The 16,753-nt window shown below is 66.0% G+C and overlaps 3 protein-coding genes across 9 annotated transcripts in view; 2 read left to right on the top strand and 1 right to left on the bottom strand.

The window, feature by feature from the left end:
- Positions 1 to 724: 724 nt before the first annotated feature.
- Positions 725 to 3,553, top strand: LOC309664330 (uterocalin-like; the record flags this gene model as incomplete). The annotated part of the gene is made up of 6 exons (XM_082469510.1): positions 725 to 952; positions 1,056 to 1,189; positions 1,448 to 1,521; positions 1,878 to 1,988; positions 2,425 to 2,526; positions 3,123 to 3,553. Exons 1-6 carry the CDS (start codon positions 857 to 859, stop codon positions 3,551 to 3,553), a joined length of 948 nt encoding a protein of 315 aa, XP_082325636.1. The 5' UTR covers positions 725 to 856.
- Positions 3,554 to 9,587: 6,034 nt separating this feature from the next.
- On the bottom strand, positions 9,588 to 14,929 carry SOHLH1 (spermatogenesis and oogenesis specific basic helix-loop-helix 1). Of its 7 annotated transcripts, XM_082469380.1 has the most exons (9): positions 14,193 to 14,927; positions 14,055 to 14,102; positions 13,319 to 13,428; positions 12,736 to 12,925; positions 12,147 to 12,250; positions 12,015 to 12,058; positions 11,161 to 11,347; positions 10,601 to 10,671; positions 9,588 to 9,976 (listed from the first exon to the last, which is right to left on the bottom strand). In XM_082469380.1, exons 4-9 carry the CDS (start codon positions 12,910 to 12,912, stop codon positions 9,759 to 9,761), a joined length of 801 nt encoding a protein of 266 aa, XP_082325506.1. In that variant the 5' UTR covers positions 12,913 to 12,925; positions 13,319 to 13,428; positions 14,055 to 14,102; positions 14,193 to 14,927; the 3' UTR covers positions 9,588 to 9,758. The 7 variants fall into 7 exon arrangements, with proteins under 7 accessions (XP_082325506.1, XP_082325507.1, XP_082325508.1 ...); XM_082469381.1 differs by having other exon boundaries at positions 12,736 to 13,154; positions 14,055 to 14,929; XM_082469382.1 differs by having other exon boundaries at positions 12,736 to 12,920; positions 14,055 to 14,929.
- The window catches only part of KCNT1 (potassium sodium-activated channel subfamily T member 1), a 72,189-nt gene continuing 69,505 nt past the window's right edge, over positions 14,070 to 16,753 (top strand). The window contains exon 1 of the mRNA XM_082469337.1: positions 14,070 to 14,107. The gene's annotated coding sequence lies outside the window, so the exon portion shown is untranslated. The remainder of the gene's footprint in view (positions 14,108 to 16,753) is intronic.

Here is a 16,753-nt window from a genome sequence, read left to right as displayed (position 1 = left end):
CCCACACGAGCATCTTCAAAGGGTCTTGCAGCCAAGAAACGGGCCGGCAGTCAGCAGGCAGGCAGCGTCGTCACTGCCCCTTCAAAGGTGAGGAACCGAGGCTCGGAGAGCTAAGGACACAGCCCTGGGGGGTGGGGGGGCCCAGTGTCTGCACTCACGCTGCTCTGCTCTGTGCCCCACGGCCCCAGGGGTCCCTGTGCGGCACGAGGGAGTCAAACTCAGTCAGGCTCCAGCAGAGGAGTCGAGATGGGGCACATCCTGGCTCCCGCTCGCAGCCCCCTCATTCCCGCTGTGCCTGGCTCTGCCCAGATGGCCCACTCCAGGGGAAGCGCCCGGCAGCACGGCCCAGGCCGTGTCACGGAGCCACCCCTGTCCCCCAAGCCAGGGTGGTCGGTCAGCCCCCCGGTGAGGCAGGGCATCCGGTGCTGCCACTCCCCCGGGGCCGTCCCCCGAGTCCCAGGGCCCCACGACCAAGCCACACAAACGCTTGGGTGGCCGTCAGAAGGGAGACCTCAGGGCTGCCCAGGGCTGCCAGGTCAGCAAGCGGCTCTGTGACTTGATCATCGGTGGGAACACGAGGACCCTGGAAGCCTGCCCAGGCGGACACACCCGCTGTTCTTGGAAACAGCATGACTGCACCACTGACAGGCAGGGGGGCTGCGGACAAGGGCAAAGTGGCCATTGTTGGCCGCAGGCTCAACAAATAGAAGGTAATTGTGGTCAGTGGGAGGGGGCTGGTGACAGCCCGCCACGTGGCCAGGAACCTCTCCCAGCAGGAGACAAAAGGGCCACCACCATGGGCTCTGGACACCTGTCCGAGGTGCCGCCGGCCATCCCTCAGCCCCCCTGACTCGCCATGAACCTCCTGCTGCTGGCTGTGGGGCTGACCCTGCTTGGCTGCCCCCAGGCCCTGCACTGGGGGCCCCAGGACCCCAACTTCAACGAGACTCTGGTAGCCAGCCGCGGGCGTCGGGCGTGGGATGGAGAGGCGGCTGGGGGCAGCGGCCGCAGGCACAGGGCCAGCCGGCACCAGCGCCCCCCCCTCTGCTCCCCAGGTCAGCGGCGAATGGTTCTTGGCAGGGCTGGCCTCCAACCAACCCAAACTCCTGAGGGAGGACGAGGACGCGCGGCTGCTCATTCACCGCATCCAGGTGACCCCCAGGGCCCTGCAGCTCCACCTGCGCAGGAAGTAAGTCTGGGGCAGGTGCGGGCGGGGCGGAGCCCAGGTGAGTCGCGCGACCCTGTCCCCCGCCCCCCTCGCAGCCTGCTTCCCGGGCTCAGAGGTGATGTGGGGCGGGGCGAGGGGCTCGCTGCCTGGAGACGGACACGAGAGTCCAAGGTCCAGGGTGGCCGGGCTCCCCCCAGTCCCCCCGAGGGGCTGCACGGAGAAGGCCGAGCCCTGCCTTCCAGACCCCGGGTTCCCAGGCGACCTGTCACCCCCTCCCAGGGTAAATGGTGCATGTGTCCCGATTACGATGACGGCAAATAAAACGAAAAGGAGATTTCAGTACCTGCTGGAGAGTAAGTATAGACCCGCCATCCTCCAGCCCCACCGCTGGAGGTGGAGTGTGGCCCCATCCGCCCGGCCCCACTCCACCTCCAGTTCGGGGCCGAGTGTGGCCAGGAGCCCAGCTGCCAGGACGCCCACCTCGAGACGGCGTCCCCGGGCCGGGCGCGGCACCCCCCTGGCACCGGCAGCAGTGGCGGGCACGCGTGGGCGGAGGCGTCCGGGAAGGGCCCGAGGCCCACACCCGGTCCTGCCCAGCCCGGGGCCCGGCCGGTCCTCAGGAGCGAGTCATCAAGCCCCGTGACGGGACCAGAGGGGTCCCAGGGTCTGGTTCTTGCCCCGCCTCCCACCCTGACCCCCGGGGTCACAGATGCCGCCCAGAACAGGGTCTTCCTGGAAAAAGTGGACCCCAAGAGCTACATCATCCTCTGCAACCACCACGAGGAACGTGAGAAGGAGGTGGTGGCAGTGAGCCTCCTCAGTAAGTGCCCAGAGACCCCGCCTGCCCGTGCCCACACGTGGACCACCCGCCACCCCGCAAGGGCAGAGCCAGCCCCTCCCCCCGCCCCCTCCGGGGACACCCAGTGCCCTGCGGGTCCCAGTCCCCAGGGAGGATACTGGGCCACAGCCAGCAAGACACAGGTCGGACCCTGGCCACCTCGAGGCCGTTTGGAGGTGATGTGACACCCTCAGACGTTCCTGGGGCCCCAGCCCTTTATCCCAATGTGGAGTAAACAAAGGACAGGGGACAGCGATGACCAGGACGCAGAGAAGAGGCCTGTCCCCACCCGAACGCTGGTCCTGTCCCCATAGCCACGCCCACACCCCGAGAGGGCAGCCTCCCAGCCCCCAGAACCCCACCGCCCGCTATCCCAAATGACCAGCAAGAGAGATGGCCCCTGTCACTCTGCCCCCAGGCCGGACACCTGAGGCAAGCCCGGACGCCCTGCTCATGTTTACCGACTACTGCAGAAACCACGGGATCCACACGACCAACATCATTAACGTGACCAGAACTGGTGGGTGCCCACCCCTGCCCCAGCCTCGGGGGGCGGAGGGCACAGCCCGGACCTCCGCTTAGCTCGCCACAGATCGCTGCCTCTGCGCCTGACAACAGGGAGGCTGCCGGGCCCAGGTGGGTGACCTCTGACCCTGCGGACACTGCAGCAGGGGGGCCCCTGGGGGTGGGGGTCGGCAGCAGGTGCTGTTCAGCACACGCGGGGCCTTGACGTCTCGGAGACTCAGGATGCAGTGCCGGGGGGCGTGGGAGGGACCCAAGGTGGGGACGCCCATCGGGCTGACCCAGGCTGACACGGGCAGGGCCAGCGGGGGGCAGAGGGGCCTGTGGACACACTCGGGGTGGGCCTGCAGGTGGAGGGCTGTGGGGGGCAGACCTTGGGGGTCCAGGGACCTGCACGCGGCGGCCTGTGACAAAAGCCCCTCCCCATCGCCGCCTCTGTCCCTCAACAGACGCCCCCAGGCCGTGACCCGGGGGAGGGCCCGGGGCAGTGGGGAGCCAGCTGCCCTGGCTCTCAAAACAGTGCCCCGCCCCTCCCGCAGATCTGCCCCGGCCATCCCACACCCTTGAGCCTGCCGCACCCCCTCTTGTTCACAGGGGTGTCTCCCAGGCACCAAAGGACCAGAAGATCTCGGTTAACCCAAGGAGCCCTTCAGCTGCCCCACCCCCTAGGAGTAGCCTCCGCTCTCCTGGAGGCCTGTCCTGCTGTGTCCAATAAACGATTGCCCCGGACCCAGTGTGCTCTGGGGGGCCTCAGCCCGAACACAAGCCTGGCCGGTGCCAGCATGGTGACCAGGAGCTGCCCAGTGACACCCCATCCCAGGCCAAGGCTGCTGGGGACGGGGGATGGGGACCCTCCTGGCGACACCAAGCTGGCCTTGGACTCACGTCCACGGGGTTTGGAGAAGCTGCTAGGGGTTCACCGGGACGCCGTTCAGAGCGCAAAGCTGGGAGATGGCACAGGGAGGGGGCGAGGCCAGGCCCCACGGCTACCCTGGTCCCCTCAGGCTCAGGGCTGCGGGCAGTGACAGTCCCAGGGCTCACCTCGTGGTGGTGCGTGGGGTGAGACCCCGGCAGTGGGGTCTCCGGGCAGAGAGCATAGCTCCGGTGGGTCGGCCGGCAGAGCGCCTACAGCTTAGGGGCCCCTTCAGACCACACCCTGGTCTCCGCTAAATGACAATGGCTGAGGCCCTGGGGGCGGACACGGTGGCTGGGCAGGTAGCAGAGGATGTGTCTTACCCTCCTCGAGCCGCCAGAGCCTGGTGGGTACCCCCTGAGGCCCCCTCCGATTCACAGTGCCCAGCCAGGGCTCCCACCTGGGGCCAGGGCCCAGGAGGCCCACCTGAGTCCCCCATCAGCCAGGGCCCCCTCCACTGGACCCCAGCCTCAGGGAAGCTCCCTGCCCCACAGCCGGTGAGCCCCTTTGCTCCCCCAAGGCCTGTAGCTCTGGCCACTGCCGCCCCAGGCCAGGGGGCTCTCTCCGGCGGCCAAGAGTCCCCCAAGGCCATGTCTTGGGCCAGGCTCGGCCGTGTAGCACCAAGGCTTGCATCGTCCCAGGATGAGGGAGAGCTGGCTGCAGGGTCCCTCAGTCAGAGGAAGGAACCGCCCACCTCCACAGCTGGGACCAGGCCACACCCCAGCACCCAGGCAGCGCTGCCCCCGCCCTCTCTGCCTGCCCCTGCCCCGGGCTCCCCCAGGCGCCCCGCCCCCTCCACCCGAAGCCCGTGTCCCGACCCAAGTCCGCTCCCCTTGCCTCCTGCACGCCCTCATCCTCGGGCAGCACCCACCCCCGGTCCACCCCACGGACGCCCTGGGTCCCAGTGGTCCGGGTCATGATCTGCGGGTCTCCTCGCTCACTCCCACTTCCCCTCAGCACAAGCCACTCTCACCCCTGAGCCGCCGGCCCCCGCCCCCCTACTCTGGGAAAGGCCTAGCGCCCCTTGCCTCCAGCTCCGATTCCACCCCCAGCACACCGGGGTGTGGGGGGCATTTAGGATAAGGGAGGAGGGACCCCATCCCATCACCAGAGCTAAGCCGGCTCCGAAGGTGGTTTCAGAAATCCTGGATCCCAGACACAACTGCAGTGGCGGGGGGTTCTTGCTGAGCCCCGGGGTGTCCCGTCTACTCCCCACGCCCCGTCTCCTGCGAAGCAGCAGCAATTGCAGGAGTGGCTGAAGCACACCACTCGGCAGCTTCTCATCCAACCCCTGGGGGCACGGCCCACCCGCTTCACGGATGGCCGGGCAGGGGGCTCGGGAACACCCCGCCTTCCCGCCCGGAGGGGAGCCCCTCCTTCACTCCGCTGCCAGCGCCCACCACGGCCAGGCCCCCAGCACCCTGGGGCACACGTCACAGGCGGGGGTATCAGCCGGCCAACCCCCAGCCCCTGGCACAGCTGAGCCCGCCCACCAGGCGTGGGAAAGTCAAGTGCATTCGGAAAGAGCCCAAGGGGGCATTTGAGCGAAGCCAGGCCTGCCGGGATCCCACGGGGCTCACCCCGCCACGTGCGCACAAAACACACACACACGCACGCACACACACACGCTCAGACGGGCCAGGCCAAAGGCATCTGGGTCAGGGGTCACAGCCCTGCTTTGGGCATCCCAAATATAAAAGGACATGCTGGTGGCAGGGGTGGGGGACAGCCTTCTAAGCCTGGTCTTTGTCCTTTGAGGCTCCGTGATACTCTGATGGGGACGGTGGGGTGAGTGCCGGGCCCTGACACCACGGAGGAAGAAGCACCCCTCCGGCACCCCCTCCAAGGATAGAGCTCCCACACCCTCCCACTCAGGCCCTGAAACCGTACCAGAGACGTGCCTGGGGGCACTGTTAGCCCTGGAATCCCTCCCCCATTTGTAAAGCAAAAGCCGCTAAGGCGCCAGTGGGTTTAAAGGAGAGAAGAAGACTGGGGAATGGGAAGCCGTGTCCTCCAAAGGACCCTGGGGAGTCAGGCTGCGGCTGTGATGTTGCTGGACTCGTCCCCCGGAGCCACCCTCCACGAGGGGCGGGGACGCTGCAGACCCCAACACTCCTCCCAAGTGTCCTTCTGCGCTGCTTAGAACCCCTTCCACCACCCCACCCCGGGCACCGGGTTCAGGAGCCGCCTGCCCCAGCAGAGGCCGTGTGCCCGGTAGGTATCCTGACCCCTGGCCCCTCACAGACTGAGGAGGTGCGTTCTGAATAAGCTGCCCCCCGCCTCAATTTACAAGCCCCCGTGCAGCACAGGTGCTGCACCCCTGGGGTTACCGGGAGGCAGCCTGGACAGGGACTTCCCAGCCGCCTGGGATCTGGGCTGCGTGGACCCACTTGGCCGGCTTGGCTGCATGTGACCGCAGGAAGCGCCAGGACAGGACGGCGGCCCAGCTCGGCCCCGCAAAAAGCCCAAGGGCGTTCTCCAGGGTCCAACGCTCCTCCTCCTTGCTGAAGGGTCTGCGTCTTGGTGGCCACTGTGCCATCACCTGGCCTCCGACGTCCATCCCAAACCCAGGAACAGGGCACTTTCGGGACAGTCCCCGAGCAGGCCCAGAGCAGGCTGGGGGGCAAGGGCTCATTGAGGAACGATGCCCTGGGAGGACCCACCCAGAGAAACCCCAGCACCGGGAAACAAACCCACCACTGGCTGCCCCAGGCAGCTTCGCGGCCACTGAGGTCAGCCTGGGACGAGCCCTGAAGCTTCTGAGCGAGGCGTCCCCTCCACCTGCCACCCCGCACTTCACCAACAGCTTTCCTTTCTGGGTTAGGATCCCAAGCGTTCCAAATGAATTTGAGTGCATCCAACCTCCACGTTTACGAGGATAAAATGCAATTTCTAAGCGGCGTAATGGGATTGTTTTCTGCGCCGAGAAGGCAGCACACAGCGTCCATCCGTTCAGCGAAACCTCCTGGCCTGACTCTCCAGAAGGCAAACGCAGGAACCGGGAACGTCAGCTCGACCCCATCAGCAGAGACGGGGGAAATTCACATTATCCAGAAGCTTCTCTCCCACCGTCCCTCGGAAGCAGAGACAGCCACGTCCCTGGGGCTCGGGGAGGACCCAGAACCCGCGCTCCTTAGAACCGGCACCACCAAGGGCAGCCCCTGCAGGAAGGGCTGGCCGGGCCCGGGACAAACCAGACCCCAACTCTGGCCTCGCCGGGGGCTCCCTCCCCGGCACCCAGGCCCCATCCAATGGCAGGGGCTTTGGAGTGCACGGGAGCCCAGGCCCCCCTTGCCATGGCTCTGCACATGCCACCCTCTCCCGCCCCATAAGCAGCAGGTGCGGTGCTGACCCGCTGGCCCACGAGTGGACACTGTGGGCGCCAGGGCCTCCCTGGGCAGCTGCCTCTGCAGGGTCAGCAGCTCCGAGGGCACCAGCTGCCTGCGTCGAGGGGCTGGGGGCCACCTGCAGGTCCCAGAGGGGCAGAGACGGCCGGACAGGGCGGGCGAGGGAAGGGGACCACCTCCGTCTGCACCCCTTCCGACCACCAGCCCCGAAGCCCATTTCTGCCGAGACCCCTTCGGAGGAGAATCAGGATTCACATCCCCGGGACCTCCCTGGACCCCACGTCTCCATCCTGTGGCTCAGCTTCCCTCGCCCTGTCCCCCAGCACTTGGCCAGAACAGTGTCCCCTTCTCCTCTGGAAGAGTCAAAAAGATTCCAGAAGATTCTGGAAAAAGGAGAAGGAGGGACTCATGGTGGGCCCTGGAAGGTGACCAGGTACAGCACCCACAGGTGACACTGGCTCCCGGCCACGGTGTGAGCTGCAGCTCTGACCCCCGCACAGGAGGGCCAGACCAAGGCCCCCGCCCTCCCCAGCGTCAGGTACGACCCTGAAGAAAATGATGAAGCCAGGTGGGCCTGGGCATGGCTGCCCTGGGGGACCTTGTCATGCCATGGGCACCCTGCCGTGCCCAGGTGGCAGGCTGTGGCACCCGCTGGGGGATGACGAGGTGTCCTGGGTTTCAAGAGACCAAAGGCGGGGCTGGAGGAAGACTGAGCCTGTTTCTGGCTCTTTCAGGCCTGTAGAGTCCAGCTTCCAGGGCAGGTGGGGCCTGTCCTTTGCCCAGGTGTCCCCGTGTGCGGGGGAGCACACACGGGGGGGCACAGTGAGGCCAGGCTGGTTGGGCGAGGGTCTCGTGAGGGCTGAGGCCTGAAGCGAGGGTACCATTTCTCTCACTCAGTGGGCACCTGGGTGGCAGACAGACAGGATGGGCCTGGCCTCGCCAAGAGGTGGTCACAGCCTGGCGGTAGGCAAGGCCCTGGGACCGTGCCCTCCAGGCCCCTGAGGATGAGCAGTGGCCGGCCCCTCCCAGGTGGGCAGGGAGGCCCTTGGCTGTGCCAGGCTCCAGGTCAGGACCCGTGACCAGAGGCCGTGTGAGACTCCTGGGCAGCACTGAGCACCTTGGCCACGACACCGATGGGTAGTGACCCAAGGTGGCCTCGAAGTTCAAGGAGCAAGACGGGCAGCAGGGAGGGCAGGAGGCGGCAGGGTAAGCGGAAGAGAAAGGCAGGGCTCAGGGGCAGGTGGACGGCGGTGCTGGACAGAGCAGCTGGTCACCTCCCAGCTCAGCCAGCGGACAATCACCAAGGCACAGCCACAGACACTGCCCAGCAACAATGTCCGGGGCTGAGGGGTTGGTGGACCTGGGAGAGGGTGCAGCCTGAGGGTGTCTGGGGTCCTGCCGAGCCCCACGTCCCCCTCTGTGCAAGCAGCACCCACTGTCCTACTTCCGGGAGCCCCTGGGGGTGGGGGGAGGAGAGCAGGTCACCTCGAGAGCTGGGGGTGTTATGCTGAAACCCCCTCACGCTCCAAAACAAGCCTGTAGTCACCACCGTGCTGACTTTCTAAATCCACCCCAGAACACCCAACTGCAGCCAACAGGAGTAATTTGGTTCGAAAAGGGCCAAAGCAGGGGAGGGGTGGAAAGCAAGCTGTTCCCGGGACCCCCAGCTCCTCTTCACTCCAGCAGCCGCGACAGCCCAGCCCCCCCCAGGCCCGGGCGGCAGCGCTCTCTTCTCCCCACCTCGGAGGGGGATCAGCTTTCCCTGCACTCCCCCAGGCAGCGAGGGAGGTCTGGCCCCAGACGGCCGCCCGTCCCGTGTGGGCGTCCGGAGCGGTGCCGTCTGACGCAGCTTCGTGTGCGTGGTCCCAGGGCCTGCGGGACCGGACCCAGGACCCTGGCACAGGTGCAGGGTTGAAGGCTGCTCTCCTCCCGTGACGGGGCAGGCGCTGCTCATCCACCCCTGCTCCGGCCCCGCCAGCCTGCCTGGGCCGCTGGACCCTTCTCAACACCAGCTCCGAGCACCGCCCCCTCACGGGCTGGAGGCAGCGCAAGTGAGCCCTCCTGCCACCCGGGGTGGGGTCCTGCCCCTCGCCTTCTAAAGGTCTAAGTGGGGAGTTTAAGGGTCAGGGTGGGTCCATCCACCCGCTGGGGGTCTCGGTCAGGCTTCTGAACAAGCTGAGCCCCAGCTCCCAGGCCTCCCTCCCGGGGTGCTGGGGTGAAGACGCCCACGGCTCCAGAAAGGGACAAGCAGGGATCAGGGTGGGCTGAGCCCCTGACCAGCTTGGGTCAGAGACTGGCACCGCCCTCGCTGTGGCTGAAAGGTGATGGGATTCAGGCAGGGTCACTCCTCACAGGAAGCCAGCGCCTCCCCGATCCTTGGGGACGGGAGCAGCCGCGGGTCCAGACGCGAAAGCCAAGCGGCCTCTGCCCCACGCCCCCCAACGGGCCCTGCACGGGGAGCACAAAGGCCACCACCTCGAAGGCAGAGGTGGTTCCTTTCCCAGGCGCCACCCCCTAGTCCAGAAAGAGGCCTCCCCAGTGGACCTCTGTGGGGCCCCTCAGACCAGCCTCACAGGCGCAGGGAGTTGGGTCCCACGCCTGCCTCTTGGGGAGCAGACCAAGGACACAATTCTCCGTCTGTGGACCCCTCTCCTCCCTAGCCCCAGGGCCGGGATATTTAGGGATCCCACAGGCCAGGAACAAATCCCCAGGCAGGGGTGCCTGCACTTTGAACAGAAGCGGTGCCATCTGCCCAGTGAATCGCGTTAATTACACGAAAGCTGCACAAGTTTTGCTTCCTCCAGAAAAACTGCTTTTCCTCTTTAATATTCAGCCTCTGCTCCTCACAGCCCCACCAGCCTCGCTGGAATTAGAGCACAGCTGCAGCCCAAACCCAAAATATAACGCTCAAGCGTGTGGCACGGGCTGCTGCAAAGGCCCCGTGCCCCGCGGCCTGGCACGACCCGGCCCTCAATAAGCAAAAAAGTCGGGGAAGATGCTGTCTACCTCATCCCGCAGGGCCGAGCTGGGGCAGCTCACGTCTGAGCTCCATGGCTCCAGGGGCCCGTCTGGGGGATCCTGGGAGCCGGGCTCGTGGTCGCCCAGGAAGCTGGGCTCTGCCCTGTCCAGCGGGCTGCTCCTGGCGGGGAGCCGAGAAGGGGCACTACTGCCTCTGCCCTCCAGGGACCCTGGAAGCAGACGGGACACGTCAGCAGAGCAGGCAGGTACCCCAGGGCACGCAGAGTGGACACAGCGTGCGGAAGGGGCTCCCCCGCCCATCTGTCCCACCCAACCAGGAAGCCCTCTGCTCATCCTTGAGGTGGGAGCAGAGGACCCCTGACCAGATGGGTGGGCCCACTCCCGCCGGCCCTGCTCGAGACCCAGGAGCGCCAAAACCAGGAAGGGGCTCCCCCTCCCCGTGACGCCAAATCCTGCAGAGACGGGACTCATAGCACATCCAGACGCCTCTGTGGGGACAAGGTCTCGGGAGAAGACTCTGAAACTGACGCGCAGCCGTACACAAGCAACCCCGTGTTGCCGTGCACTCACGCTCACAGGTAACTCCCCCGCAACACACACACACACACACCACTTGTCATTCCCACCGGTGGTCCCCAAAACCACCAGCAGAGAAGAAAATGGGAGCTCAGAGACAGACGCTGGAACCTTAGTGTCACACAGCAAGGTGGACCCCATCCCATCTCCACAACAGTCCCAGCTGCCCGCCCAGCCCGCAACAGGACCAACCCAGACCCCAAAGCCCGTCCCGGGTTAGGGGAGAAGGTGGCCCAGGCCGAGCGTCCCCCACTCACCCAGCCACCAGTCGGGACTCGCAGTCAGCAGAAAGGACGACCCGTCTTCGGCGTCACATCCCGACACAGACCTGGATCCAACAAGCACACCCTCACCCTGAGTCACCCCACGTGGACCCCACGCCTTGCACCTCGAGAGAAGAGCGTGGGCCCTGAAAGGCAGCTTTGGGTTCAGAGACAGACGGGGTGCTCCCTCCCAGCCGGACCCTGAGCCCACCCTCCTGCCTGCCCGGAGCCAGCCCAGCCCGCTGCTGCTTCCTCTCCAGCCCCAGCAGCTCCCGGCCCACGCCCCAGCTGGTAGAGCTCGCAAAACACAAACTCACTTACTGTCAACCAAAACAGACGACCGTTAAGGAGACAACAGCGTTTCCAGAAACACGTTAGAAAGCCCCATGGCAGCGTCTGGCTGCTCCAGGACTGGGCCAGCAGCCTGGGCCATCCAGGCAGACACCGAGGATGTGGGGGGCAGAAACTTCCCAGGCAGTGGGGTCCAGGCAGAGCTCGGGCAGGGCTGGGAGGAGGCGTGTAGCGGGTCATGCACACACCACTGGGACACCCACCTGGCATCCAGCGTTATGGCCTTGTCAGTCCCTTGAGCTGGGGACCCAGCCTGGCCCAAGCAGCTCTGAGACTCTTCGCTCACCAGCGGCGAGGGTGGCTGCCGCGAGCGGGGAGACCACAGCGGGGGCGGCCTCAGCGCCTTGGAGGGACTCAGGCCTGGAGACCGGGGGACCAGGCTGGGCGGCTCTGTGAGGGAGGCGAGGCGTGCGTCAGCCTTCCCCACCTGGAGAGTGGCCCTCCCCTGAAGACCTGAGTCCCTGCCCACTCTGTCCTGCATCGGGAACACGTGAGTTTCAGGAGCAAAAAGCCAGCAAGTAATCAGGAGAAGATAGATGCCCGGAGGTGAGGCACCTGACACCTGGGGCCAGGGAGGCTCCCTGGTGGAGATGCCGACTCGGCCTCAGCTCAACCATGGGGAACTCAGACCTGGGGACCCTCGTGCTACTACCTCTCCCTCCATCTCCATGATTCCTGACCAAGGACTCCACCCTCAGACCACCCTGCTGTATGATCCCTGCACCCTCACACCCTGAGCTTGAGTCCCGACCTTCTTTGGGGGGCCCAGCTCTGCTGCCGGCCCTGGAGACAGCAAGACCCCTCCCCGCCTTGATGGGCACACCAGGGGAGGGGGAAGGCACAGTCTCGCCTCCCGTGGCACTCGGGGACCAGCAGCCACGGTCCAAGCAGTGACCAACAGCCGTGGCAGGCAACCAGCATGAGAGGAGTGTAGTCGTCATGCTGCCTTGTGGGCCTCGTCGGGGGCGGCACGACGGGAGGACAAGGACCTGCTCACGCTCACCAGGCAGGGCCGGCAGCCCACCCAGCACTGCGGCCGCCCCCACCGGGGCCTTACCGTCGTCCACACCCGCAGCGGCACAGCTCGGGGAGGCCCGCTGCCTGAACCATGCAAAGACAGAAGGAGAGACCTGTGAACGGTCTGTACACACCATGCCCGGGAGTCCCCTGGCCCCCCAAGGACACTAACATGGTCACGCTGGACGTTCCCACGCCGGGGTCCGGGGCACCTGCCGGGGTCTGACTCGCCAGGGCCAGCTGCAACACGTCCTTCTGCCGCGTGTGCCACGTCTCCTTCGAAGAAGCAAGAACCAAAAAGGGAAATAAACACAAAAAACGCAACAGAGACCATCAACCGGAAAACCCACCAAAAAAAGCAGGCTGTGGTCCATCACTGACCACCCTGCCTACGGTCCCAGAGGTCCTCCCTGAGTGCAGACCGTGTCCTCAAGACTGGGGGGTGGGGCAGGGAGGGAAGCTGAAGGCCATGCCCGCCCAGGGACCTCACAGCAATGGGCCTTTTACCCATACTGGCCTTAGCACCACGGGCAAGAGTACAAGGAACGTAAATGGAGGCCACAGCTTGTCCCCGGGGCTCCCGGAGGAGGTGCGGTGCACAAATGGAGGCGTGTCTGCCAAAAATGCAGCAGCCCTGGCAGTGCAGGGCGGAGGGCGGAGGGAAGCCAGGCAGCCGGGTGGTCAGAGCTGCCCGGGGGGTAGGGGGGGATGCCCATGGCTCCTCCCCAAAGGGCTGACCGGGCTGCTGCAGGACAACTCACAGCCTGCTTCTCCCAGCCAGGCACCAGGGCGCTGGCGAGCTGGAGGAACTGCACCGACATCTCCAGGACCGAGGCCATGTCCTCCAGCCGGCCGTCGAACTGGGGCAGCAGGGCCCGCAGGCGCTCACAGCTCAAGGAGATCCGCTTCCTGCCTCCAGGGAAGTGACCACCGACCATGGGGCAGTCTGGCCTTGACCGGGAAAAAGCACTGCAGCCACCAGAACCCCCTGAGCCCTTCAGGGATCGTGTCAGCACACACACGGGCCCAGGGCCCTCGACCCCAAGCTGCAGGCTATCCAGGTGTTTGCCGCGGGCTACAGCCAAGCCTGCGCCGTCACTGCCTGGGGGCGTCGGCTGCACATGCACAACCTCGAGATGCCCAGGACTTCAGGTCAAAGAAAGGGCTGCAACGGTGGCCCCTGGGACCCCCACCCCCAAGAGCATATGTTATATTCACCTCGGGGATGTGTTAAGCGTTCCCTTACCAGACAGACGGCACGAGCCTGTCCCAGCCACCTGAAACCAGCTCGCTGGCACAAACCTGACCTCCTCTGACCCCCGCCCCCACTGCGCGGCCCCCCACCTGCGCTCCCTCTCGCTGAGCACGTTCCGCGGGAGGCAGGAGACTGGACCCTTCGCCACCGCAGGGGCCTTGGCCTGGCCTGAACCCTGGCCGAGATCCTCGCAGCATAACTGGGTAGCAAACAGGAAAGGGCCGCTGCCGAGAAAAGACAAGAGCGCCGGGCTCCGGGATCCCAGAAAACGCCCCCAGAGCCCCGAGGCGGTGATGGACATCTTGGGAGGCGGGTGTAGGACAAGGCCTGGGTCGCCCAGGAACACGGCCCTGGGCCCTACCTCTTGGCACCCCTCCCTCTTTCCCCGCAAGGGCCGGGGGTCGGGGTTCTGCCCCAGGTGGGCCATGCTGGGTGGGGACGGGGACTCGGTACATATGAATTGGATAGAAGCGCCAGGTCTGGACACCCCGAGCACCCCCGGGCAGGGGCGTTCCAGCTGACCCCCTCCGGCGCCCCCCCCAATTCTCACCTGCACCCCTCGGAGCCGGAGACTCCGGGAAGCCCAGCGTCTGACGCAGGACGCCTGGACGCCATGGGCACGCCGCTCGAGCCGGTGGAGAAAGCAACAACACGCCCGGGCCCGCACGTGCGCCCCGCCCCGCGCATGCCGTCCTGCAGCCCCTCCCCCTCACGTGCACTCTGCCCACCCCCACGTGCTTCCCTCCCAGGCAGCACCTGGCCCGCCCCCCCCACCCGTGCACGCCCCGCCTCCCGCACATGCGCTCTGCCCCGCCTTTTACCCACGTGCAGTGAAGCTCCTCTCGCCGAGAAGTTGCCAGAAAGCAGCCGCGCCTGGGGTAGGTGCTCAAAGTAGGTGGTCCTCTTCCACCCCTTACGGGTGGTCGGCCCAGCTCCCGCTCAGTGGGGTCTCCCCTCACCTACCCACTGCGGGTGCCCCTGGGTGCCAGCCCCGAGCTGGGCGCTACCCTCAAGGGTCTCACGACTGGGGGGCCAAGTAGACGACGAATCTGTGGAGGGAGGGGCAGGAGGGTGTCCTCAGGGCGAGGTGGTTTTCAGGACCGAGCTGGGCAGCGTCCCAAGCAGGAAACAACACGAGCCCAGGCAGTTCCCTGGGCTGGCACGTGAGCGAGGTGGGCAGGAAGGATCCCCTCTGTGGCAGGAGGAATTGGTCTTACCTGAGAGCAGAGGGGTCGGGGAGCTACAGGTGTGGGAGGAGAAGGTTTCAGGATCAGTGTGGCCCGCGGGGGACGTTGAGGCCCAGGTAGGGGAGCTAAGATGGGAGCGGGGAGGCCGGTCAGCCAAGATCTACGGGACTCCGGCTGGTTAAGGATGGGCAGAGGGGCCCCACCTGGCCTCTGAGGGCCTGCAGATCCAAGGTTCACTTGTGCCCGTCCCCCAAATGGCATCCTCTTCCAGGGTATGCTCTGTCTAAGCCAGTGCCACCGCCCACTCAGGAGCCAGGAGGCATGCAGATGCTTCCCAGCCCTGTCTCCGATCCCACGCACCCTCTCTGTGCCTTCCCTAGCACCCGGGCTTGCCTGAAGGCTGGCTGGCCTTCCTGCCTCTCCCAGCCCTGCCCTCTGCCTGCCCCCTGCCTGCCCCAGGCCCGGACCTTCATTCTCAGGGCTGAGCCTTCGCTCCTCCTCTTCCTCCCCGCCCCCACTCCAGCTGCAGACTCACTCCGCGAAGCCCCCGTCTCCAGCAGGTTCTGGGCAGGGGGCTCCCAAAAAACCTCACTCTGCCCGCTTTTAGTGCTCAGTGTGAGTGGTTCCAGGTCTGCGCTCACCTCACCGGATCTCCAGGGGCCGTCCCAGTGCTGGACATGAACCCCACCGGGGCTTTGTTGGAGGAGTGACGGAAGGAAGGGAGGGAGGAAGGGGAAAGTGGAGACTGGTTCTTTTTCAGGGAGGTGGACCTTTAAGGGGAGGGGAGGGTACTAAAGCTCTATTTCAGTCGGGAGGACTAAAGAGCAGTGCTGTGGGCTGCCGTGGGCGTGGGGGGCAGTTGCTGGGGGAGTTCACGGGGAGGCGAGGCAAGAGGGAGCTGGGGCAGGTGTCACTGCGGTGGTCGAAGTGCGCCCCAGGTGCTGGGCCTGGGATGGAGCCAGGTGACAGAGCAGAGCCCCTGCCCCCGGGGAAGCAGGAAACCTGTCTCCAACCGAGGAGGGGCTCAGGGCTGCGGGTGGGCGTCCTGGGGTGGGGCTTTGGGCGGCGGGAGCACCCAGAGATGGGCGAAGTGCAGCCGTGGGAGGTCCTGCCATTTGAGGGCTTGGGCCCACGTCTCCACTCTGCTCAGCCCCGAGTCCTGAAGGCGGCATGGGGGAGGGGCCGGCCAGCCCAGGCTGGGGCCGCAGGTCAGATGCTGGGGGACTGGCGGGGGCAGTAATATGGGGCACATGGAGTCAGGCCATGCAGGAGAGGCGGCAGGACCCTAGGAGGCCGGGCCTGGGATAAAGGGAGGGCTGGGCAGGGGACAGAAGTCGCGTCGCGAAGCGATCGAGGGTGACGCTGTGAGGATGGGTGGGCCTGAGGTCAGGTTGGGGAGCAGGGAGGCCAGGGCCCGTGTGCCAGGCCAGCACTCCCGACAGAAGGGGGCGCTGCGGGGCCCCTGCTGCCCAGTCCTGCTCAGCCCACAGCCTGGCTTCTGTGTTGAGTCCAAGAAAGGCTGGGGATGGCCGGTTCTGCCAGCACGTACGGCCCAGCATTTACGGGAGGTGTGAGAAGCCCGGCTCCTTGCCCTGGGAGGGTCCCCAGTGCCCAAGAGAGGGCAGTGCCAGAGCAGACCCCGCAGAGCATGTTGGCCCGGGTGTCCAGGGGCACAGTGGGGAGCTTTGGCGGAGCGATCCCATCTGCCGGCTGCCTTGCTGGGGCAGGTGGGCTGGAAGCCGGGGTCTGGGGCTCTCTCCCCTTCCTGCTCCTGGTTGGGGAGGGACGGACACGCTGTTGTTCTGGGCTTGGCTCCTCCGTGGTAGAGAGGGGCCAAGTTTTGGGTTCCCTGAAGCTCTCAGGAATGTTACTGGGTTTGCCAGAGTTTCCCGTCACTGACAGCATGCCAGTCATCTCGTTGACCAGCCAGAGGGCACCTCCAAGGGGCCCGCAAGATGGACACACCCTGGCAGGAGTCCTGGGGGAGGGCAGAGACTTGCTGGGGGCCAGGGGTGGGTGGCACTCTTGCAGCAGCACCCTCCTCTCAGGAGGAAGTAGGCAAAGTCCCCAAGATGTAAGACTGCTGCTGAGCCTGGAGACAAGCTGCACTCCTTCTGGGGACTTGGGGGCAAGCCATGCCTTTGCCAAGTTCCCCCCCCCCCCCCCGCCACACACACACACACACAAAGTATCTGTGACCAGCTTGCTGTTTTCTGGAAGTAAACAGGGATGGGACTTGAGACTCGCTGCAGATGTCAGGACCACGAAGTACATGCCATGCACACTCCAAATCGGCTGGCCCAGCTCTGCCCTGACAGCCCCCGCACTGACCACCCC

This window comes from Balaenoptera physalus (assembly GCF_965194825.1).
Source record: "Balaenoptera physalus genome assembly, chromosome: 7".
Lineage (NCBI taxonomy): Eukaryota > Metazoa > Chordata > Mammalia > Artiodactyla > Balaenopteridae > Balaenoptera > Balaenoptera physalus.
The sequence above is the reverse complement of the archived record's forward strand: the minus strand, read 5'-3'. Positions and strand labels throughout refer to the sequence as shown.

What these genes read in the sequence shown, in the direction of transcription:
- SOHLH1 (XM_082469376.1), bottom strand. Translation starts at nt 13,844, where the DNA reads ATGGCGTCCAGGCGTCCTGCGTCAGACGCTGGGCTTCCCGGAGTCTCC. An exon ending in GGAACGTCCAGCGTGACCAT is followed by an intron (nt 12,059 to 12,146) that starts GTTAGTGTCCTT and finishes TGCATGGTTCAG; the next exon opens with GCAGCGGGCCTCCCCGAGCT. An exon ending in GCCATAACGCTGGATGCCAG is followed by an intron (nt 10,672 to 11,160) that starts GTGGGTGTCCCA and finishes TGTTGGATCCAG; the next exon opens with GTCTGTGTCGGGATGTGACG.